Genomic DNA, 25,972 nt, shown 5'->3' on the forward strand with positions numbered 1-25,972 from the left:
ACCTCATGCGAAGAGTTGACTCATTGGAAAAGACTCTGATGCTGGGAGGGATTGGGAGCAGGAGGAGAAGGGGACGACAGAGGATGAGATGGCTGGATGGCATCACTGACTCGATTGACATGAGTTTGAGCAAGCTCCGGGAGTTGGTGATGGACAGGGAGGCCTGGCGAGCTGCGATTCATGGGGTCACAAAGAGTCGGACACGACTGAGCGACTGAACTGAACTGAACTGAGGCCTTAGTGGACTTTGAGAAGACCCAATCCACAGGCGTCCTAGTTGACTGTCCAGTTGAGCCCAGCTTAAGTCCTCCAGGCTAAGATGTCAGGCATATGCATGAAACTGCTTGGACTCTCACTTGGCCCGACTTCCAGTTAAATACCACCAGAGTAGCACTGAGTGACCTTTAGCAGTACTATGTGGAGCAGAAGAATCACCTAGCTAAATACTGCTTGAAGTTCTGACCCATGAAATATAATAAATTAGTGGTTTGTTAGAAAGCATTAGATAACCCAAACATGATTGCATCCCCATCTTCTTTCTCTCTTGTTTCTTAGAGAGAATCTAAGCCTTCTCTTACCAGTAGCCAAGTGGCAATATGGTGCCCTATTTCCTCCTCAAGCCTGTATCCTTCACATTTGCTTCTTTCAAAAGCCAGAAGCAGGATTTTCCTGATTTCAAAGCTCATGTCTACTCTTAGAAAGACTACTAGATTATTTTTTCCTGTCGGACAGATACCCTTTGTTTTTTCCCAGGGACAGAAGTGACTGATGGTTAATCTGAAGTCCAGTTAATGAATAATCCACAACCACTTTTTGTGACCCTAGGACTGTTATCTTAATATTCTACTCTTATGGACTCGTAACATAAGTATTACCTGATAGCCTTAACCTCCGGTACCCATCCTTTTGTTCCTGGAATTCACAGCTGCTCACCATTCCCTACATGTCCAGACTCTTACTCCTCTTTCTGTTCCTTTTGCCAGCTCTTCTGCCTGAAATACTCTTCCTCCTATTTTCCATCTAACACAAACCCACTAATTCAAGCCTAGCCTGAAAATTAACTTCTGTGAAGCATATCCAAGCCCCACAGTTAGTCATTTCCTCCTCTGTTGTTTCTAGAGCACTTTGTATATCCTCTGCTGTAAGCCAAATGACATATAATTTTTGGCTTATGGAACTGTCTCCCCTACTACAATATGAACTATCCAAGGATAAGGGCGATTCTGCTTACTTTTAATTCCTGGTGCCTAGTACCTAACACATCATAGGTGGTCAATTAATGTGGAATGAGTGAATGAATACATAAATGAGAGCAAGTGAATGATTCTCTCTGCTTAACCAAAGGAAAAGCCTAAGGTATTACTTCCAGATCTTCATCACAGACTAACTCCTGAGCAACCAAAACTGTTCTATTAACCGGCTAAGGGTAAAACATAGCTGGCATAGTCCTTACTAGCTAAGAATGCACAGCCAATTAGCTCCGCGTTTGCATGGTTTTAGTTCACTGCTCCAATCATGCATCCATTCACCTCTTTATCGAGTTCCATGTGCATTGTGCTAAACACAAGGTGAGATGCAAAGGGAAAATAAGGCACATTACAGTTTGATAATGGAGTAAAACAAGAGCCCAGCGGTAACCCACAGACAGATCTCAGTAGTGCTATAGAAAGCAGGCACAGCAACTGTCAGGTTTGGAGGGAGGCAGACAGCCTCTCAGTAGGATGATAACAGAAGCATCATGAACTACTGACTTTTAAAGCCAGCTTTTAAGGTTGCAGAAAGATCTAGGAGGGTGCGGAAGGGCCTTCCACGATGATGAAACAACATGGACCTTTGAAAAATGATGAATGAATCCACTTGGATTGGAGTGTAAAGAATTTTGGTAGGAAAGTGTGAAGAACTTTGGACCATAAAGGTTGGGAAATTATTGCTTAACACCTACCTAGCCTGGTGTTTTTCAAGGCTAGCAGCACTTCCAGCCTATCTCTCAACAAATATGACTTAGATGCTTATGTTCTTTTTCAAACATCTTTTACTTAAGTGACCTACTTTTGTGTTCAGGTATTAAGATTAATAAGAATGTATTAACTTATCAATTCATACTTAATGGTTCCTGAATACCCTAAAATTATGTATTATATTTTAATTGAAATATAGTTTATATACAGCATTATATTAGTTTAAAGTGTACCACATAGTGATTCAATATTTTTATAGATTACACTTCATTTACAGTTATTACAAGGCTATATTTTCCAGTGCTGTCCAATATATCCTTTTTATTCATTATGCGCAGTGCTTTGTATCTCTTAATCCCATGCATCTACCTTGCCCACTCTGTTCCCTCTCTCCACTGGTAAACAAACCACCAGTTTGTTTTCTATATCTATGAGTCTGTTTCTGTTCTGTTCTAAGAGTTCATTTATTTTATTTTTTTAGGTTCCACATGTAGATGATAACATGGAGTATTTGGCTTTCTCTAACTTATTTCACTGAGCATAATACCCTCCAGGTCCATCCATGCTGTTGCAAATGGCAGAATTTCATTCTTTTTTATGGCTGAGCATGGACAGAGGAGCCTGGCAGGTTACAGTCCGTGGGGTCACAAAGAGTCAGACACAATTTAGCAAGTAAACAACAGCAACAGTATTCCATTTATTCCATTATATATATGTATGTATACACACACACACACACACACACACACACACACACGGCACATCTTTATCCATTCATCTGTTGATGGAAACTTAGGTTGCGTCCATATCTTGGCTATTATAAATAATGCTGCTGTGGACATTGGGGTGCGTGTATCTTTTTGAATTAGTGTTTTATGAATATCCTAAAATTAAATGCATATTCAGAATCTCACACTCTATTGTTTATAGGTCAATTTTTTCTTTAGAACATCAGGAAGAAATTGTACTCTTTAAATAAAAACTACTTAACAATAGTACTCTGGAATATTTTTTAAAAAGTCAACAAACTTGTGTTTATTCATTTAATTATTTCGTTCTCCTTACTCATCAAAAATGATTCTATCTACTTAGAAGAACTGATAGATATATCTACACTTTTATCCTGGTGTTTTCTAATGTTCTGAGCACACTGTTTGCACTTTTTTCTTTTCTTTTTTTTTTTTTTACCAACAATATGTCAAGTTATTTGACAAGATAGCTGGTTTTATATGGTCTAGTGTACGCACTTGTTACAACAGAATGGTAAGCATTCTCCCTTTAGCTACCATTTAACTGCCACCATTCAAGGTAACTGTGTTACCTGATCATTAATCTTGCTGAATAAGCAGTGTTGAATCTTTGTATTTTTAGCAATGAATTCCATTGAAATAAGCATAATTGAACACTTTCTTCATTTTTTAAAAAAAATTCCATTTTACCTTGCCTTGACATACTGAGTTTTTTTTTCTTTTTTCCTAAGCCTCTTTTTCCAAGTAAGATGAAAGGGAAGCAAATAATTCATTGGCCTGACTATTGTAAAATTATCTAAAAAAGAAAAAAAAAAAGTCATTTGGGGATCTTGTGTTAGAAACACTGTTTTGGCTTACTTTTTTTCTGTGAAAAAGGAATTTTCCATGCCTTTGACACTATTTTAAAGTGTAGACGTCATAGAAGAAAGATGACAAAAGGATATTGTTTTATTATAATCCTTGAGAAAAGTTAGACTTTCTTCTGCAATTCCCTTCCCACCCCCTGTCCTGGGGTTGAGGTACCAAAGGCAGATTTTTAGTTTAGAGGCAGCTATTTATAGCAGAAATATAGGCCTGAGTTCAAATTGTGACTCCCATCATTTATTGGCTTTGTGACATTTAGCAAGCCCCATGGCATTGTGGTGCACATTAAATAAAATAATGTATAAATTATCTGGCCTGTAGTGGTATTAAATAAATGTTAGTTCACCTCTGTAGATGTAACTGGTTTTGGCTCTTTGCACCCTCCAAGGAAGCATAGTTCCCTTAGGCTCCAAAATCTAACATTTGTATTTGCTTATGAGTCTTTTCATTTTCATTCACGCAGACTTTCCAGGTTCTGACTATTGACTCTAGAGACGATTGGTTCTTTTAAACACTGTTCTTCACTTCCCGAAAGGCATCCTTCTAAACCTAAAACTTCCCCTGGAGGCAGAGTGTAATATACCATGACCCTCTCCCTGTCCTCCCTCTGAGGGTATGATCTTTGCTGTCTCCTGCTGTTTGTGCAAGATAAGGGCATACCTGAAATCAATCATGAAAATAAAAGAAGAATAACAGCTATAGAGCTGGCCATTTCTGCCCAGGAATGGAGGCAGGATGATGTAAAGGTAATGGGGTGGTTCCATAAACTGAAAATGTGGGTGACTTACCAGAAGACAACACTCATATTGTTTGAGTTATTTTTCTCCTATTTTTGTGTTTGCCAAATAGGGCAAAAGTGACCAGAGTGCAAATATAAAATGTCAGAGAGGAAATTTAAAGACAAAGTTAGCACCTCAGTATCATTCTCTCATCTTTTCTCACGCTTTTCCTTCATGTTGCTATTCTTGTCTCCATGAAGATCTATATAATATCTTAACATATAATAATTCCTAACCTAGGTCAGGGTGAATGATACCCTTTTTCAGTTGTTGGGAGGCAGTATTTTATCAGTTTTAATTTTAGCTTACTACATGAGTTTCCTTGAGCAACTTCTTTCCTTTTTGTGAATTTCAGTTTCTATAAAATATTCATATTTTATTGAGCCTAAATTGCTGTAAGTATGATACCTCAATTATTTGATGTGCCACTATAAAAAATAAATATTGCAATTAAACAATGATTCAATGCTTTTTAGTTGCATTGATTGTAGATTTATGTGTATGTGTCAGACTTGGTGAAAACTAGGGTATGATCAGCCTTCTCAGTTTATAAGGAATAAGTTGGACTATGTACTTAAAAGTATTGAGCAAGGCACCTGGAATGTTATAAATATTCAGTAAGTAATAGTTCATTAAGGTAATGGTCATGTGATCAAGAGAACTTTTCAAAATGGTGTTCATTATTTAGGTGGTTCTTTGGGGATCAGAATCATTAATAGGTCACCTTGATGGTATTTGTTGGTGAAAGAATGCCCACTCATTTTAATTGAAAGTAACCGTAACATAACATCTCAAGTTATTTTTCAGAGGTATTCTTTAAATTATGAATACTTTGTTATTAAAAAATTCGTAGGCTATTGTTAAAGTTTCCTCTAGGAATACATTCTGTTGATATAATATCAACCCAGTGGGTTGGTTGAAGTCACTTTTTATGGAGAGAAATTAGTTTAAGTACACACCATCAATGAGATACTCCCTACATGTAAAGCTTAATAAAATTGCATTCATTGTTGGTATTATGATATGAGACCTCAGATTTTAAGTAACTTTTTTCTATTTTCCTCTCTCTACAGGAGGCAGACAGTGGGGAGGAAGAATGCCGATCACAGCCCAGGAGGTATGTTTGTTCATTACATCCTATAGCATTTCTATAGTGTTTTTTCTCTAATTCTTTCTCAGTCTTGTCAGATGAGTTTGTCCTGGTTTTCCAAGATGCTTAGTTGATGTCTCAAAATGGAATTGCTTTAAGAATCCCGTTACTGACTCAGATTTTAAGTAGTGGACTGCATTATGTTGTACACGTGAAACTAATATAATTATTGTGTGGCAAGTATACCTCAATATATAAATTAACTAGTTAACTTAATTAAATAGTAGATTTCTTTTTTATTTTTTTAACCAGAAAGGCCAATATTGGCCTAGCTTTGACCCAATTACCTATCTTAGGTAATAAAAAAGCAAATTTTCCTTACCTAACTAAAGAACATTTCAGCCTTCAGTTTTGTCCTTATGTTTGTCATTCATTTTGACAGGTTTTGGTGTTTTTTTACAGATTGGTTAATACAAAGGATATACTAATTAGTTTGTGTGTGCGTGCTCAATTGGTTCAGTCGTGTCTGACTCTTGGCAACCCTATGGACTATAGCCCGCCAGGTTCCTCTGTCCAGGGAATTCTCTAGGCAGGTAGAGTGGGTTGCCATGCCCTCTTCAGCTAAGTAACTTACCCAGTCTTTTAAAATACAGTGAAACTTTTTTCCTTCCTCTCACGGAATAGTGGGCATCTTATAAGGATACCAGTACTTGCTGTCATTAAAAGAAAAGAATTATGAGAGATATCTAGGATGTATATAATAACATTTTTGTTATCTTCTTTAAAATGCTTTTTATGGTTATATTAAAGATTTAATAATAATTCACTGAAATCCTTAAATATTTGAAAGTGTAGCACTGTCAATGTTGTAATGCAACAAACTATATTTTATATGATATTTTAGTTTCTCAAGATTGCATAGAATTCTACTTTCTTTCTTGTTATAAGTACATTATTATACTGTGACCCAATAGAGTATATCTTCTGTATGAAATAAGTGCCTTTTAAAAATATTTGTTTAAATGTCTGTGAAATAAAAAAAAATTTTTTTTAATCAACTCACTTGAGGACATTATGCTAAGTGAAAAAACCCAGTCCCCAAAAGACACATACTGTGTGATTCTACCTATATGAGATACCTAAGGTAGTCAGATTCTCAGATATGAAAAGTAGAATGTTGGTTGCCAGGGTCTGGTGGAGGATGGATGAGGAATTATTGCTTAATGGGTACAAAGTTTCATTTTTGGAAGAGAAAAAGTTCTTGAGATGGATGGTAGTGTCAGTTGCACAACAGTGTGAATTACTTAATCCCCTGTACATTTAAAAATAGTTAAGAAGGCAAATTCTATGTTATATGTAGTTTACTATATTTAAAAAACAAATGATCTGTTCATGCCCACTAGGTCCTTTTTATGATAGCTAATTCTGGTGATATGTTGTCTTTTGCAGAAGATAGGCATAAAAATATGATAACACAGTTGTAGAACTGAAAATCAGGTTATGTATTCTTACCTTTTTGGTAAAAATATAAATGGATGAAATTCAGTTCCAGTCTTTCCTTTTGCATATTTATGAACTCATTGCTTTTCATCTTCTTATGTTTTGACCCACTTTGCTGACTGGAGAATAAACAAAGCCATGTAACATGCCAATATTCAGCCATTTTGACTTACAAATGGCTGTCTCATGAGTCAGCCTAATAAAATTTCAGGGTAATAAATGTTCTCAGTTGTGTCTGACTCTTTGTGACCCTGTGGACTGTAGCCCGCCAGGTTCCCCTGTCCATAGGATTTTCCAGGCAAGAATACTAGAGTGGGGTGCCATGCCCTCCTCCAGGGGATCTTCCCGATGCAGAGATCAAACCTGTGTCTCCTGCATTGCAGGCAGATTCTTTTCCACTGGGGCTTCCCTGGTGGCTCAGAAGGTAAAGCATCTGCCTGCAGTGCAGGAGACCCAGGTTTGATCCCTGGGTTGGGAAGATCCCCTGGAGAAGGAAATGGCAACCCGCTCCAGTACTTTTGCCTGGAAAATCCCATGGATAGAGGAGCCTGGTAGGCTGCAATCCATGGGGTCCGCAAAGAGTCGGACATGACTGAGCGATTTCACTTTTTTTCTTTCTTTCTTTCCCACTAGTGCCACCTGGGAACCCCCAAGGTAATAAATAAAAGTGAGCAAAAGGAAGATACCCTTGAAATAAATCTTTGAAATCCCAAGATATCTTTTTTTAAGATAACTAGTTGTGGAAGGAAATAAAGTAGATCTAAATTTAGAAAATATTTTAATTATAGTAGAATTCTCCCATTTCTGTATGTATCAACTGTAAGTAAGTAGGTTTGCTACTTCAAACCTAGCAATGAAAGTTTTGTAGCAGGTGGGGAAGAGAAAGAGAGAGCAAGCAGTGTGGGCCAGAGGAAAATCAGAAAATATCCTGGTAAGTTCTGGGTCTTGGATAAATGGGATGTAGGTAGGAGAACAGAAGAGCATTCCATACACAGGAGGATGGGGAGGTGGGAGGATATGCCCAGAAGGATGGAAGTAGGTACTAATGTGTTCCAAGGGCAGATCATCATTCATATCTTAAGAGTAGAACAACTTTGATTTGGTAGATCTTTGTCTAAAAGAATGCATGACTGCTGGATAACAGTCTGGCAGTGTTATGCAGTATGAGAGGAGGCAGGAGAATGAGCTAGAAAGCTGTTGCAGGCAGATGGCTAGAGGTGGGCAGTCACCTCCCTAACTGATAGCAGCATGAAGACAGAAACTGTGTCTTTTATCTCAGCATCCACAGCAATTAGCACTCAATAAATGCTCATTAAATGAATGAACAGGAATAGAAGATTGGTTGATATCTTTACTAGAAATGGTGTAGTTGAAAAAGAGAACTTGTAAGACAACGTATGAAGAGTTCACCTCTGCACATGTGAAACAGCAGGGCAATAGTCAAGTGGAAATAGCTTAAAGAGGGCTGAAAGAAAACATAGAGTCAGGGCATGTCTTTGTGTAAGATGTAATTTCAAATGGTGGTGGTTTAGTCACTAAATCGTGTCCGACTCTTGTGACTGCCCACCAGGCTTCTCTGTCCATGGCATTTTTCAGGCAAGAATACTGGAGTGGTTGCCATTTCTTTCTCCAGGGGATCTTCCCGACCCAGGAATCAAGCCCAGGTCTCCTACATTGCAGGCACATTTTTGCATTGCAGGTAGATTCTTTACCAACTAAACTATGAGGGAAGCTCTAATTTCCCATGGTACCGTGTTACTAACGCATTCGTTTTGTAGACACATCTTTCTTCAGATCTCTGTCTCTGGTACCTCATCAGGTTTTCCTTCTCTTGCCTTTGGTCTGTTTCTTTTTTACTTTCGAGCTATGACTTCATTTCAGCCTGTTCAGTGAAATAATGTTTGTATGGATTTAAATATCATAATGACAATAAATACTATATTGCCCATCTTTTGCTGTGGAAAGGAAACAGGTGTACTTCTACCTGAGTGTGTGTTCTAGTTAAAGAATTTGTTAACTTAGTGAATAAGAGCATTATACCTAAATTTTTTTAAAAAGGTAGTAAAGAGGAAAAGTCTACTGTAAATATGAACTGTTAATTTATCCTCATATATGTATTTCGGGAGGGGGGCTTCCCAGGTGACGCTATTGGTAAAGAAGTGAAAGTGATAGTCACTCAGTCATGACCGACTCTTTGCGACCCCATGGACTATACAGTTCATGGAATTCTCCAGGCCAGATTACTGGATTGCATATCCTTTCCCTTCTCCAGGAGATCTTCCCAACCCAGGGATCGAACCCAGGTCTCCCACATTGCAGGCGGCTTCTTTACCAGCTGAGCCAAGGAAAGTCCAAAGTCGCTCAGTCATGTCTGACTCTTTGCAACTCCATGGATTATACAGTCCATGGAATTCTCCAGGCCAGAATACTGGAGTGGGTACCCTTTCCCTTCTCCAGGGGATCTTCCCAATCCAGGATCGAACCCAGGTCTCCTGCATTGCAAGTGGCTTCTTTACCAGCTGAGTCACAAGGGAAACCCTTGGTAAAGAACCTACCTGCCAATGGAGGAGATGTAACAGATATAAGTTCAGTCCCTGGGTCAGGAAGATCCCCTGGAGGAGGGCATGGCAACCCTCTCTGGTGTTCTTGCCTGGAGAGTCGCATGGACAGAGGAGCCTGGTGGGCTACAGTCCATAGGGTTGCAAAGAGTCAAACACAAGTGGAGCAAGTTAGCACACAGCACATATACATTTAAAAATTTTAAAACAATCTCATACTTATAGAAAAATTGTTGATACAGTGCAAAGAACTTTTTATTTTCTGAGCCATTTGATAGTAAGATGCCCGCATCACATCACTTTTCTTTTTTAAGAAATAAAATGATATTATTTCACAGAGAAACCTTATATTGAACTTAGAATATGTGCGTGCGTGTGATTGATTGATTTATAAAAGTAAAGCTTTCCCATGTGTTAAAAACCAGCTCTAACTGATGATAGTGAAGCTCTACATCTTCTGCTTTTGGTCTGTCTGAACTCTGAATCTCCACCTCTGTCCATATGGGTTGCTCTTCTGATCCAGAAAACTTTCAGCTGTTTATAAATACTTTGATGTGGCCACCAGGGGGTGTAGCGAGCTATCCTCCCATCCTCGAGTTCTGCCACTTTGTGCTAAGTGCACAGTTTGGAAGGTTCTTTCCTAGCCGCTCAACAAGAATAAGAATTTTCATTTCACTGAAGTACTCTTTGTTTCTGAAGAATGTGTTCACAGACTCTATCTTATATTTATCTGACATGTTCTGCTTCTGAGAACAAGAGGTATTCCTTTTAAATCTGATTTGAAAAACTAATTATTGCAGCCACAGTGAAATTAGGTATATCTGTTAAAGCTAAATATAGTTAATTCTACTTTCTTCCCCCAGATGTTATTCTTCAGGGTATAAACAACAAACAAAAGTCACTTCCCCTTAATTCTTGACTTGGCCAAACTAAATTTTTGAAAAGTTGTTTTCTTATAAAATTCTGGAGACTAATGAAGTGTCAAATACCTATTGCTTCTGGGAGAGGATGCTGGGAAGATATTGAAGAAGGAAGCACCAGGAATCTGCCTGTCCACTTTGACAACAATTGCACTGGAGAATCTGTCTGATGTAACATGAGTTTGAGTAGACTCCAGGAGTTGGTGACGGACAGGGAAGCCTGGCGTGCTGCAGTCCATGGGGTTGCAAAGAGTCAGACATGACTGATTGTGGAGCTCTGTGGTCTATTAAAGGCTTGCAACCTCCAAGGAAAGAACTAGAGGGTAAATTGTTATCAATTTTAGCTCTTAACTCTTAGTAACTACCCATCCCTCACTCTCAGCTATATGGTAAATAGCCATGTACATGTTCCTGGTACAGCTTGCATACAGCTTATATTAATAGCAAATGGGGTGAGCAAAAAGTATCCTATCCTCCAGATATCAAGATATCAAGGATCTGTGATCTGATAGCTGAGTGCCACTTCTGACCATTGAGGTGCAGACAAAGAGGCAGGCAGCCACTGTTGCGGAATAATCCCCCTTTTTGTTGCAAGCCCCTCTTCATGCTGAAGTGTTTCAGGGATTTAAAAGACTAGCACCTTTTTTTCCTCCCCTTTCACTTTTTGCCTTTCCGCCTTTTGAGAGTCAGACATTAAGGATGAGGACTTCAGAAACATTTCATATGGAGGAAAATTGAACATGTCTATGTATGCCTAGGGAAAAGCTCAGAAAAGACCTGAAAAGAGCTTAGGTTTACATCTCAGCCTAATCCTCAGTGAGATGGCCTTGTCATCATGCTTAGTTGCTTAGTCATGTCTGACTCTTTATGACCCTTTGGACTATAGCCCACCAGGCTTCTCTGTCCATGGGATTTTTCAGGCAAGAATATTGGAGTGGATTGCCATTTTCCTCCTCCAAGGGATCTTCTTGACCCAGGGATCAAACCTGCGTTTCCTGTGTCTCCTGCATTGCAGGTGGATTCTTTACCTGATGGCCTACAACAATCAAAAAGACAAAAACAATAACAAAAAATAGTAAACCCTGGGGAAGGTGAAGAATCACATTTCCAAAGTTACTACATTATTAGATTCAAATGTTCTATGTTCAACAAAAAAAAAGCACAAGGCATACAAAGAAACAGTAAAGTATGGTCCATTCAAAAGAAAAAATAATAGAAACTGTCCCTGAAAAAATATGTAATGAAGATATACTATACAAAGACTTTAATGCAACTATCTTAAAGACATTCAAAATACTAAAGGAAAATGTGGAGGAATTTACAAAAATGATATGTGAACAAAATGAAAGTATCAATAAGGAGATAGAAAGTCTAAAAAGAAACCAAAACAGAATGTCTGGAGCTGAAAAGTACAGTAACTAAAAAGAATTTCACTAGACAGATTCAAAGGCAGATTTACCAGGAAAGAGAAAGGAAAATCAAACCTGAAGATAGGGCAATGGAAATGATCAAGTCTGAGGAACAGAAAAAAAAAAAGACTGAATAAAAGCAAGCAGGGCCTAAGGGACTTATGGGAGATCATCAAGAGGACCAACATGTGTCATGAGAGTCCCAGAAGGATGAGAGAGAAGGAGGCAGAGTAAATATTTAAAGAAATAATGGCTTAAAAGTTCACAATTTGTAAGTTTCCTGGTGGCCTAGTGTTTAGGATTCTAGGCTTTCACTGTTGTGGCCCAGGTTCAATCCCTGGTCCAGAAACTGAAATCCTGCAAGCTGCATGGCACAGCCAAAAGGGGGGAAAAAAAAAACCTTCCCAAATTTGATAAAAGACATAAATATCCAAGAAGCTGAACAAACTCCAGGTAAGATGAACTCAAAGAGACTCACACTAAGACACATTATAATCAAATTTCCAAAAGACAAAGAATCTTGAAAGCATCAAGAAAAGTGTATCATCACATACAAGGGATCCCCAAGGTTAGATCATTAGCAGATTTCTCATCAGAAACTTGGAGGCCCAAAGACCTATGAACCAATACATTCAAAGTTCTAAAAGAAAACAACAGTCAACCAAGAATCCTACATCTGGCAAAACTTCCCTTCAGCAGAGAAAGAGAAATTAAGACTCCAGATTAATAAAAGCTGAGGAAGCCTGTGACCACTAGACCTGCCCTGCAGGAAATGCCCAAGGTTTCTCCTGCCAAGTGAAAATGAAAGGACATCAGACAGTAACTCAAAGCCATATGGAGATATAAAGATCTCAGTAAAGGTAGTTACACGGGCAATTATAAAAGCTAGTAGTATTGTAATTGATTTGGAACTGCACTTTTTGCTTTCTACCTGATTTGAAACTAACACATTTAAATGAAAAAAACCTTCAACTATTAGTGTAAAAACTAGTGTTATGATAACTTTGCTTTGTAACTCCATATCTTGTTTTCTGCATAATTTAAGAGACTAATGCGTTTAAAAGAATTAATAGTTTATGTTTTGGGATCCACAATAAAGGTGTTGTGACATCAGCAACTGAAAAGAGTGGAGACAGAGCTGTAAAGGAGCAGAATTTTTGTATGTTATTGAAGGTAAGCTGGTATAAATTGAATTTAAAGTGTTAAAACTTTAGGTTGTTATATGTAATCCCATTATAACCACACACAAAAAATTAGCTATAGAACATATGCAAAAGGAAATGAGAAAGGAATTTAAACATTTCACTACAAAAATGCAGCTAAACACAAAAGAAGACAGTAATGCAGGAAATAAGGAACAAAATGCTTAAAGGCACATGTAAAATAAATAGCATAATGAGAAGTGAGTCCCTTCCTATCATCAGTTACTTTAAGTAATTTCTCCATTGTGGGGAAGGGATAGTTTGGGAGTTTGAGATGGACATGTACACACTACAATATTTAAAATAGATAATCAGCAAGGACCTACTGTATAGCACAAGGAACTCTGCTCAATATTATGTAACAACTTAAAGTAATTTGAAAAAGAATATATATATATGTATATATAACTGAATCACTTTGCTGTATACCTGAAACTGTCACAACATTGTTAATCAACCATCATATAAAATAAAAAGTTTTTAAAAATACATTAAAAAATAAAATGGAAATTATATTTTTAAAAAATCTCAGCTCTTCCAGAAAATTTTCAGGAAACTTTGAAAAATTAATAAAGTTAATATACTTACCTTCTTGTTCACTACAAGTTATTTGTTTTGGATGAAAGAATAAGAGGCTATTAGGAAAGATTTATTCTACACACTTAATTCAAAACTGCTGAGTTCAATATAAGGTCAGGTTTTTATTTTCCTTCTCTCTTTCTGATATTCTTGTGTTTATGGGTTTAAACAGTATAAACTGTAGGAACTCCTAATATACATGATTTTTCTTACCCTAAAACATAGTTACATAAACATATGCATGTACACACACAGGGTATACAAATACACATACACATTTAAAATTACATATATGTATCAGCTGTAGGTGTTTGTTTTAAAGATATTTTAAAGAAAGTAAACACTTCAGAAAGATTTCCTATTATAATTCAAATTCTCAAATCACCATCATCATCAAATTCCTAATCACTTCAACACTTACATTTAATTATCTCAGAAGATGAAGAGTAAACCATCTGATGGAGAGTTTTTACAAAGTAAAATTAAAAAGCATTCATTAGAACTAATGTGTTGAATATTAGTATTATTTGTAGACTATTAGTCTTCAGAAAAGATAGTTCAAAATGCTTACCACACTTTCATCAGGTGCTTAGCAAATAAGATTTCTGAAAAACAAACAATTTCCCAGGTAAAAGTGAAACCTTATCCCAGTGCAACATCTGTTTTTCAAATTGTAATTTAATAGGAAATCTATATAAATGTATATAATTTATAACCATGCAAATACTTATATTATACCTATGTAATGACAGAAAATTGGACTACATTATTGTTTATCTTCACTGTAATGATATTTCTATGATAAAAATCCAGTTCTGTTTGAGCCTTCCTTTCTATCTGTAAGATGAAGATTGCATCTTCTCATCTATCTTACAGGACTGTTGAAAATGCAAGCAAAATTGTTCATAGGAAAGCTTAAATGAATATTCAGCACCAAATATTAAGGCAAGATATAAAGTGATGGTACTTTCACTAGTATTTTCTAAATTCGTTTCCATTTTAATTTCACAAACTCACAGTCTTATTTCTCTAATTCTGTGCTATGACTGACACCCTGTACATCATCTAGTATTAAGATCATTTACTGAAGAAAAAGAAGAAGAGAAATTGTCAGACTTCAAATTACCAATAAACTTCTTATTTAGTACAAACCTAATATTGAATTAGAAACGAGCGTTTCCCATCTCTGAGTCAAATCTGATTCAACTTGGATGATTACCAAAAGTCATAGCTATAGCCATTGGATGCTAAATGTAAAACCCTGTTTAAAGGTACTGATCATCTTGCTTCATTCAACAATGAATATTTATTAAGCACGGACTCATCTGCTTGCTTCTCTGACTCACTGCTATTCCACCATCCTGAGGCAAAAAGATTGTATTAATAAACATAACTGGCAGACTGTTCTGGTATTCATTAATCACTGGGAATTTCCTCAAGCCAAGGAATCATTTGGAGGGAGAAGAAAGGACCTGTTATCGATTACCTAAAACAGCTGTTCTGCTGATACACCAAACAAAAGATCAGGAAATTTAGAAACTGTGTAAAACACATAATTGGTTATGAGCCACCTTTGCTTATAATAATCCTTACTGTTCAGTGGAAAAATTCTCACCTCATGCTGTAACAGAGCTCTGTGCTTCCCTTTCCCAGCACTTCCAATGCTGTTGTTACACATTATTTGTTGTCTGTTCTTGCCACTTAAACTGAGTGAGAGCAGAGATAATATCCTGTCCACGATTGTATCCTTAAATTCTGGCACATAGATGGTACTAATTTTCTGTAGAAGGAATAAATGAAGAACTATACTTTCCACTTCCAATTTGCCTTGATTCATGGACCTGACATTCCAGGTTCCTATGCAATATTGCTCTTTACAGCATCGGACCTTGCTTCTATCACCAGTCACATCCACAGCTGGGTATTGTTTTTGCTTTGGCTCCATCCCTTCATTCTTTCTGGAGTGATTTCTCCACTGATCTCCAGTAGCATATTCGTCGACCCAGATAATCACAATGGTGTGATCACTGACCTAGAGCCAGACATCCTGGAATGTGAAGTCAAGTGGGCCTTAGAAAGCATCACTATGAACAAACCTAGTGGAGGTGATGGAATTCCAGTTGAGCTATTCCAGATCCTGAAAGATGATGCTGTGAAAGTGCTGCACTCAATATGCCAGCAAATTTGGAAAACTCAGCAGTGGCCACAGGACTGGAAAATGTCAGTTTTCATTCCAATCCCAAAGAAAGGCAATGCCAAAGAATGCTCAAACTACCGCACAATTGCACTCATCTCACACGCTAGTAAAGTAATGCTCAAAATTCTCCAAGCCAGGCTTCAGCAATACGTGAACCGTGAACTTCCTGATGTTCAAGCTGGTTTTAGAAAAGGCAGAGGAACCAGAGATCAAATTGCCAACATCTGCTGGATCATAGAAAAAGCAAGAGAGTTACAGAAAAACATCTATTTCTGCTTTATTGACTATGCCAAAGCCTTTGACTGGGTGGATCACAATAAACTGTGGAAAATTCTTCAAGAGATGGGAATACCAGACCACCTGATCTGCCTCTTGAGAAATTTGTATACAGGTCAGGAAGCAACAGTTAGAACTGGACATGGAACAACAGACTGGTTCCAAATAGGAAAAGGAGTTCGTCAAGGCTGTATATGGTCACCCTGTTTATTTAACTTATATGCAGAGTACACCATGAGAAACACTGGACTGGAAGAAACACAAGCTGGAATCAAGATTGCCGGGAGAAATATCAATAACCTCAGATATGCAGATGACACCACCCTTATGGCAGAAAGTGAAGAGGAACTCAAAAGCCTCTTGATGAAAGTGAAAGTGGAGAGTGAAAAAGTTGGCTTAAAGCTCAACATTCAGAAAACGAAGATCATGGCATCCGGTCCCACCACTTCATGGGAAATAGATGGGGAAACAGTGGAAACAGTGTCAGACTTTATTTTTCTGGGCTCCAAGATCACTGCAGATGGTGACTGCAGCCATGAAATTAAAAGACGCTTACTCCTTGAAAGAAAAGTTATGACCAACCTAGATAGCATATTCAAAAGCAGAGACATTACTTTGCCAACAAAGGTTCGTCTAGTCAAGGCTATGGTTTTTCCTGTGGTTATGTATGGATGTGAGAGTTGAACTGTGAAGAAGGCTGAGCACCGAAGAATTGATGCTTTTGAACTGTGGTGTTGGAGAAGACTCTTGAGAGTCCCTTGGACTGCAAGGACATCCAACCAGTCCATTCTGAAGGAGATCGGCCCTGGGATTTCTTTGGAAAGAATCATGCTAAAGCTGAAACTCCAGTATTTTGGCCACCTCATGCGAAGAGTTGATTCATTGGAAAAGACCCTGGTGCTAGGAGGGATTGGGGGCAGGAGGAGAAGGGGACGACAGAGGATGAGATGGCTGGATGGCATCACTGACTCGATGGACGTGAGTCTGAGTGAACTCCGGGAGTTGGTGATGGACAGGGAGGCCTGGTGTGCTGCGATTCATGGGGTCGCAAAGAGTCTGACACAACTGAGCGACTGATCTGATCTGATCTGATACTTTCCACCCATTTTTCAGACTTTGGGAAGAGATACTTAGCCTCATTGAGCCCATTTCCTCCACTCTATAATAGAAAAAAGAATATTTTACAGTTTTTTGCAAGGATTTGAGATATAAAGGTTAAATGCCTATCATAATAATAGGCACTCAGCAAGAGGTAAGGTATTATTATTACTGTTAATCCTTTTTATCATTATAAACTGAGCTCTTCTAAAACTAGGTTCATAATTTTATGTTCATAAAAAACAATTTGTTGTTGTTCAGTCGCTAAATCATGTCCGACTCTTTGTAGCCCCACGGACTACACTCGGCTTCCCTGTCTTTCACTCTCTTCCAGATTTTACTCAAGCTCATGTCCATTGAATCGGTGATGCCATCCAACCATCTCATTCTCTGTCGTCCCCTTCTCCTCCTGCCCTCAATCTTTCCCAGCATCAGGGTCTTTTCCAGTGAGTCAGCTCATGGCATCAATTGGCCAAAGTATTGGAGCTTCATTCAGCTTCAGCATCAGTCCTTCCAATGAGTATTCAGGGTTGAAGTAAACAAATCTTTATAGTATTTCAGAAACCATCAAAATCACTAATAGCCTAGTTATTCATTCCCCTAACTCCAAAAAAGACAGTTGATACATTAAAATTTTCAAATAAATTTAAATATACCTGGCAAGGCCAATGTGGGTTTAGGAGGGGGGTTGTTTGTTTGCCATGCCCTGCCTTGCGGCATGTGGGATCTTAGTTGCCCTACCAGGAATTGAACCCATGCCCCCTGCAATGGAAGTACAGAGTCTTAACCACTGGAGTAGTTCCAGGCCAATGTTTTTTTGGTGTTTTGTTTTGCAGAACATCCCTCTAAACAGTTGAAATATGTAATCAATGAAATCGCTTTTAATATTCAACTGAATTAAATGGTGATTGTCTTAAATAGATTGGCATGTAAATTCCACAGAATACCAAAATAATTTTTAGAAAACCAAACTCCAGGCTTTCTATTAAAAGGATGATCTATAACATATATACATTACATACACACAATACTGCTGCATCTTTACCCACATAAAATTTTTATCATTGATACTCTCTGGAACAGGAAAATACAGGCCATGTAAAAGATAGGAAAGGCATATATGGCAGGATTACAAATAATTACATAAGAAAATATGATGCCAGTAAGAAGTTCGTGTGTTACTGTTTTTAAGGTGGGTATTTTAGTTTGATCCACGGGTCGGAAAAATCCCCTGGAGAAGGAAATGGCCACCCACTCCTGTTCTTGCCTGGAGAATCCCATGGACAGAGGACGGGCTACATACAGTCCATGGGGTCACAGGAAGTCAGATACAACCAAAGCAACTTAGCGTGCAGGTTATCTGTGATTGAAAAGAAGAAATGGTTCTTGTTTTTTTAAAAAAAATAACCTGTTGGCTAGAAGTTACATATGAAATTCCAAGTCCTAACTGTGTGTGATAAGGTAGCTATGCAGGAGCTTAAGTTTTAGAATACCAAATTCCACCATGGAAAGCTCATTAACTGGATTATTTCCGAGCCTTCCGCAACCCTAGACTTTTGTTTGCTTTTTATATTACTGTAGTTTATTTGGGGGTATATTAAACTTTAAATGCGATATAGCAGAAGACAAGCCTATGCAGATCTCTTCAGATGTCAAAAATATGTCAAGAATGAGAAATTAAATTATCCTTCACAAACACACACACACACAATTACATTTCTAGAAACTTCTGGAAAATAATTTCTGAGCCAAATTTGTGTGAATCTTCTAGGTTCAAGTATGTGAACACATCTTTAGAAAGTTTTTAATATGCAGAGGATTCTAATCATCTTATTGATATCTGTACCTTTCGTAAAAATACTCCTGTTTCTTGAAATTTAGACTTTAAATATTGTACCCTTTTTCAAGATCAGTTATTTGGACAATGTTTTAATTTGTCATAGGGTTTTACCTCTCTCTATTGGCTTGTTTCGCTCACGTTATAAACATGGTCAGATCTTTATCGGACCAAAAAAACTAAAATATAATTTTACAATACCATTTCATAACCTTGTTTTCAGCTCACACTACAAGTTTGTTTTGATTTCTGAAAGGACAGTCTATATTAACTGCCTCCTTTGTCAACTCATATTCACTGTTTCACCCGTGAAATCTGACTTTTTGCCCCTTCCATCATTCCAAATGCTGTTCTTGTTAAGATTGCCAGTGAATAATTTTTTATCCCAATTTTAAATGACACTATTGCCCATTCCTTTATGCAGTTCTCACCTCCTTTGGCTTTCTTTTTAAAAAATATTTATTTGACTACACTGGGTCTTAGTTGCAGCACACAGGATAGTCAATATTCATTGTGGAATGCAGTATCCTTTGTTGTGACATATGGGATCTAGTTCCCTGACCAAGGATCGAACTCAGGGCCCCTGCACTGTGAGCATGGAGTCTTACCCTCTGGACCACCAGGGAAGTCTCTCCTTTGGCTTTCTTATCATCATTCTTTGCTGGTTCTCCTTATACCCTCTATCCAGAGTATCTCAGTTGGTTTCACCAGCAGTTCTTACCTGTTCATCTCTCAGAAGTTAATTTTTCTCCAGAGACTATCCTTGCCTCACTTTTATTTCCTGGAGTAGAAATTTTCAACCTTTCGGAAAACATGGAGTTGTTTGAAACGCTAGGTAAAACGCTAGAATTTTTCGCTAGAAAAATGTGTGCATACTGCTTAATTGTGCATACTGTTTCAAGGATACTCGTGGCTTCCCATCCTCAAATCTATGTATTGTCCCTCAGTGACCCTGTCTACCTCATTATTCATGCCTCTGTGCCCAGAACTTTCAAATCTATTGAGTTGGCCGAAGAGTTTGTTTGGGTGTTTCCATAAGGTTTTACCTCGGATCCCATTTTGAGCTCTAAACCCTTATTTCTTACTGCCTACAACCTCTTATGTGTCCTGTGATTGTATTTATTGTATTTATCAGATTTCTCTTCCAAAGATTCCTCCCCATTTTTAAAAAAGTTTTTGCTGGGTATAGGTGATTTACAATGTTGTGTTAGTTTTAAATGTACAGCAAAGTAAATCAGTTATACAGGTAAATATATTCACTCTTTTTTTAAGATTCTTTTCCCATCTAGGCCCTTACAGAGTATTGAATAGAGTTTCCTGTTCTATACAGTAGGTCCTTATTAGTTATCTATTCTATATATAGTAGTATGTCTGTGTCACTCCCAGTCCTCTAACTTATTCCCCCTTACCCCCCAGTTTAATTTTTACATCTGTAACTCTATTTCTGTTCTGTAGATAAGTTCATCTGTAGCCTTTTTAAAATTTTTTGTAGCCTTTTTTTTAGATTCCACATGTAAATGCAATATCATGTGAGATTTGTCTTCTGTGTCTGATTTACTTCACTCAGTACGACAATCTCTAGGTCCATCCATGTTGCTACATATGGCATTATTTTGTTCTTTTCTATGGCTGAGTAATATTCCATTGTATATATACACTGCATCTTTCTTTATCCATTCCTCTGTTGATGGACTTTCCCCATTGATTCCACCAAGCTTGTTCCCTTGGCTGTGATTTTGCTGCATAGTAGGTAGGGACAGTAAGGATCTCATTCATCCATACATGCACATCACTAATTAGATGATGAGGCATTTGGCTTCCTTAAGAGAAGTCTTAGTGACTCCCACCATTTATCTGCGTTTCATTGAATTTCTTCACTTTGACATTCAGAGAAGAAATCATATCACGTCAATACCCACTGTGGGCCTTTGCAACTTCTCTTCTTAAGACTCTATCATCTGTTTAAAAGTTTAAGCTAGAAACTTCATATTCATCCCTGACTTCCCAACCCCACCCTCCAAGGCTTCAGTCCCTAAGCCATCGTTTCTGCATTCTGAACCTCTTTCTGATGAAAGAACAAATATGAAAAAAGTTATAGACTGAAACAAGGAATTGCTACAGACAAAATTATTTTAAATCCCTGAAAAAGACTTCTTGACTAAACATGCAAGTGGGAATAGTAAACATCAGGTTTAAGGTGGACTTGGTCACTTATCTTTTTATTCTGTAGTGATACTGTAGGCTTTGTCATCTGGGTATTCTTTACCGTTTGGCAAAACCTGTTATATTTTGATCAAATTTTAAAGCTTGCATAATATAATATACAGTTTATTTTAGTGTAGAATTTGTGTTAATAGCTTTATAAAGGACTTTAATTCTGTATTTATAGAATCATTATGAACAGAAAGGGTTACATAAAATATACAAATGTGTTTTTATCTCAGACTTTTCCCTTTCTCTCCATGACCTCTGCCTCAGCCTTAACCTAGTCCCTCTTCTTGCTTAAATTACTGGCTCCTAACATGATCCCTCTGCGTCTAACTGATCCTCATGCCAATACAGTCTCCACCTACTCTCAGAGATGACTCAGATTTATTCATGTCACTCTGCAACTTAAAAATCTCCTGTTATTCTCTGTTGCCTGTAGAGTAGTCTAGAATTTGTTATAACATTTTAAAAACTTTAAAAACTGACCTCATTCCAACTTTCCAGCCCTACTCTTGCCACTAAGCCCTATACTCTTTATTCAGGCCTTGATGAACTATCTGCCCTTCCCAAAACATGTCTTTTATCCTCTCAAAATTAACTTTTATATGCCTGCAAGCACCCAATTCATACTTTATACTTTATAATCATTATCTCATTGAGTCCTTGTAACAGTTGCAGGAAATTACCATTATTGCCCATTTTATAGATAAGGAAGCTGAGACACAAAGAGATTAGTGACTTGCCTATATCATACAGCACAGAACTCAAATTCTAAGTAGAATAAACTACACCTGGTAATGTAAGAAGAAAATAACTTTCTTGTAATTCATTCAGTGTTAACTAAATCTGTCACCAGGCTCACACTCAAAGTCCCAAATTCATTTTCTGTGATATAAAAATGACAATAATTATAAGAAGTTTGCAATAATCAATAAATTTTCACTGCCTATTTTTGTGATTTATTATATTTTTATTTGCTCATTTTTTTAAAGTCAGCTTGTGCATATTTTAAATTTTAATTCAAATGTTAATTAATTTAAATATAATAAGTACACAGTTTTTCTTTAAAATTTTTTGTTAAGAATTGTGTTGATGCAATAATGTCTCTCATTTCCCAAAATGAAATTACTGTTTTTAACCCAACACAATCCTTTTCCTTGAAGGACCTTCCTTTTGAAAGGCAGTATGCTGTTATTAAAATACTTCATTAAGCTTAGTTATCTTTTTTTTTTTTAGTTTTCTTTAAATATGTTACTTTACCTATAAAATTAGGAAAATATCAACCCCAAGGAATAATTGCTATTAAATTAGGCCACTTAAGGTGAAGTACTTTATAAACAAATAATAAACAATGTAATTTCTTGTAATGTACTACAACAATATAGTTGAATGCCACTAAGACAAAAAGAGTTTTAGTTCAGTGTTCTTAATTATATGAAAAGAGCACTAATATAGGAGTTAGGAGACCTATGTTTATATTGGTTGCATGACTTGAGACAAATTCATTCTTTGAGACTGTTTTCTCTTCATTAAAATGAAATTAGTATTCTTATTGTCAGGCAAATGCCTCAAACAGTAGGCAGAGTTCTAGTGTGTAGTAGTATATCACAGTGCATGCATGCTAAGTCACTTCCAATGAACACCAAACTGAGGAGAGTAGGTACCTGCATAGAGAGAGGGCAGAAGGCTCAGAGAAATTCAAAGGGGTGATGCAGCTTCAGCTAATTGTTTTAGAATCTGAAAGGTGAAGTGTTAGGATGTGATTGTGCTGTCTACTGAGCCTCTGGCGGTTTGTTATCCTCTCTGTTCTTTGCTGCATGTTTGAATATTTCACAATCAAACATTAAAAGGCAGAGTTGCTAGTCTTCTTTTCCCCAAGCAAAGTATTTTTTCCCCCAGCAAAGTATTTTTCACTTCACTTAAGATCTATTGTCCAGTTGGCCTTCCAGCTGAGGTGGTATGAATTGAATCTGGCAATACCATATCTCTTCTGTTAGTTGATGTACTAGCTGAAGAATTGTACAGAATGCTCCCTTTCTACTGAGAATTGAGGAGTGTAACTTTTGCCTCCTTCTTGATTTTTGCCTAATCCAGAGAGAAAAAAAAAACAACAAAAACCCAAACTTTGTTTTATATTTAAATTCCTTAAAGATATTTGACATGGTTGTTGAAAAGTACATAATTGTATGTAACTGCGTAATTTTGCATGTTCATCTGATTTCAGAGAAGAAAGACATGGCAAGTGAAATGTGGCCAGGGAAGCTGATACATGAAAGCTTAAAGAGATAATGATGCTGCTCAGCCAGGTCTTGGAAATTTGATCAGTCTAAACAAACTGCATAGTACTAAATTGCTTGTGAAAGGGCTGAATCAGTCCTGCTGCGATTTGAACTTTTGGCTCCTGAAAGTCTAGGGCAGGCTTGAAAATAAAAATAAAACCCTTACATACTGGATTGTATTCCATGCCCTCTACTGTATTCTCTGTATGAAGACAGCATCTACCCAAAGAGCAAGAGGCGGCAGAAAGATGAGGTAGTGAAGAGGAGTCCTAGGGAATTCTCCCCATATCAGCAGCTCCCAAGGGGAGAGAAACTCTGTCATTAACATATCAATTCCTTTAGGAAATATTTATGTAGAGCCCTAAGAAGAATGTAGTGGGGTGTGGGATAATAGATCAACCAACTAGAATATACTTAATACTTATGACTTGCCTGGCACTGTGCTAGGCTCTATGAAGTCCACGAAAGAGAATTATTCTGTGTGATTTGCTTCATCAGAGAGGTAAATTATGTGGCATAAAACAGAGACGTGAAGTGAAAGTCATTCAGTCATGTCCGACTCTTTGCGACCCCATGGACTGTATAGTCCCTGGAATTCTCCAGGCCAGAATACTGGAGTGGGTAGCCTTTCCCTTCTCCAGGGGATCTTCCCAACCCAAGGATCAAACCCAGGTCTCCCGCATTGCAGGTGGCTTCTTTACCAGCTGAGCCACAAGGGAAGCCCAGGAATACTGGAATGGGTAGCCTATCCCTTCTCCAGGGGATCTTCGTGATCCAGGAATCGAACAGGGGTCTCCTGCATTGCAGGCGGATTCTCTACCAACTGAGCTATGAGGGAAGCCCCTGAAAGCCTGGATAAAAATGGTCTCAGTTCAGTTCAGTTGAGTTGCTCAGTCCTGTCCGACTCTTTGCGATCCCATGAATCGCAGCACGCCAGGCCTCCCTGTCCATCACCAACTCCCGGAGTTCACTCAAACTCATGTCCATCGAGTCAGTGATGCCATCCAGCCATCTCATCCTCTGTCGTCCCCTTCTCCTCCTGCCCGCAATCCCTCCCAGCATCAGAGTCTTTTCCAATGAGTCAACTCTTGACATGAGGTGACCAAAGTACTGGAGTTTCAGCTTTAGCATCATTCCTTCCAAAGAACACCCAGGACTGATCTCCTTTAGAATGGACTGGTTGGATCTTCTTACAGTCCAAGGGACTCTCAAGAGTCTTCTCCAACACCACAGTCCAAAAGCATCAATTCTTCGGCGCTCAGCTTTCATCACAGTCCAACTCGTACATCATACATGACCACTGGAAAAACCATAGCCTTGACTAGACAGATCTTTGTTGGCAAAGTAATGTCTCTGCTTTTGAATATGCTACCTAGGTTGGTCATAACTTCCCTTCCAAGGAGTAAGCGTCTTTTAATTTCATGGCTACAGTCACCATCTGCAGTGATTTTAGAGCCCCAAAAAATAAAGTCTGACACTGTTTCCACTGTTTCCCCATCTATCTCCCATGAAGTGATGGGACCAGATGCCGTGATCTTAGTTTTCTGAATGTTGAGCTTTAAGCCAACTTTTTCACTTTCCTCTTTCACATTCATCAAGAGGCTTTTGAGTTCCTCTTCACTTTCTGCCATAAGGGTGGTGTCATCTGCATATCTGAGGTTATTGATTCTCCCGGCAATCTTGATTCCAGCCTGTGCTTCTTCCAGCATAGCGTTTCTCATGATGTACTCTGCATATAAGTTAAATAAGCAGGGTGACAATATACAGCCTTGATGTACTCCTTTTCCTATTTGGAACCAGTCTGTTGTTCCATGTCTAGTTCTAACTGTTGCTTCCTGACCTGCATATATGTTTCTCAAGAGGCAGGTCAGGTGGTCTGGTATTCACGTCTAAAAATGGTCTTAGAAAAGGAATAATTTGAACAGGGAGGAGAGTAAGACTCGTGTATAGGAAGACAGGATAAAAACCACCTAATTATGGCAAGGATTTGTTTTGGGAAATGGCTAAAAAATAATTAAACTGTTTTGGAGAAGGGATGGAGTTGAGAGTAATATGCCATAATGGCTGGATTATAGCAGGATTTAAATCATGGAATATCTGAAGGCCAGAAGAAGAGCTTGGATGTGATCTAAAGGGGAATAAAGAACTCTTTGGGATTTTAAATAGGGAATTATTATAAAAGTGTTTAACTCTTAATCATTTTGATAATCAGCATCTAAAGTGCCTGGCCTATAGATATTCAGGGTTAATCCAGTTGTATTCAGTTAATCTGTTAATAGTATGTTGACAGATTGAATTAGACCCATCTCAGCCTAAAGAGTGGGATTCCCAGGTGGCACAGTGATAAAGAATCTACCTGCCAATGCAGGAAATTCAGGAGGGTTCAATCCCTGGGTCGGGAAGATCCCCTGGAGGAGGAAATGCAACCCACTCCAGTATTCTTGCTGGAAAATCCAGTCTGTGGGGTCA

General features: G+C 37.8%; 1 protein-coding gene and 1 long non-coding RNA gene across 4 annotated transcripts in view; one reads left to right on the plus strand and one right to left on the minus strand.

Moving 5' to 3' along the window:
* The window catches only part of SSH2 (slingshot protein phosphatase 2), a 246,769-nt gene that overhangs the window by 105,732 nt on the left and 115,065 nt on the right, over window positions 1-25,972 (plus strand). For all 3 annotated transcript variants that reach the window (XM_055577066.1, XM_055577063.1, XM_055577064.1), the window contains one exon: window positions 5,424-5,467. In XM_055577066.1, coding sequence (XP_055433041.1) covers window positions 5,424-5,467 — 44 coding nt within the window. The remainder of the gene's footprint in view (window positions 1-5,423; window positions 5,468-25,972) is intronic.
* Window positions 1-25,972, minus strand: part of LOC129649543 (uncharacterized) — a 113,730-nt gene that overhangs the window by 75,880 nt on the left and 11,878 nt on the right. The gene's annotated exons all lie outside the window — the stretch shown is intronic.

Source organism: Bubalus kerabau, chromosome 4, assembly GCF_029407905.1.
Source record: "Bubalus kerabau isolate K-KA32 ecotype Philippines breed swamp buffalo chromosome 4, PCC_UOA_SB_1v2, whole genome shotgun sequence".
In the NCBI taxonomy this organism is placed as follows: domain Eukaryota; kingdom Metazoa; phylum Chordata; class Mammalia; order Artiodactyla; family Bovidae; genus Bubalus; species Bubalus kerabau.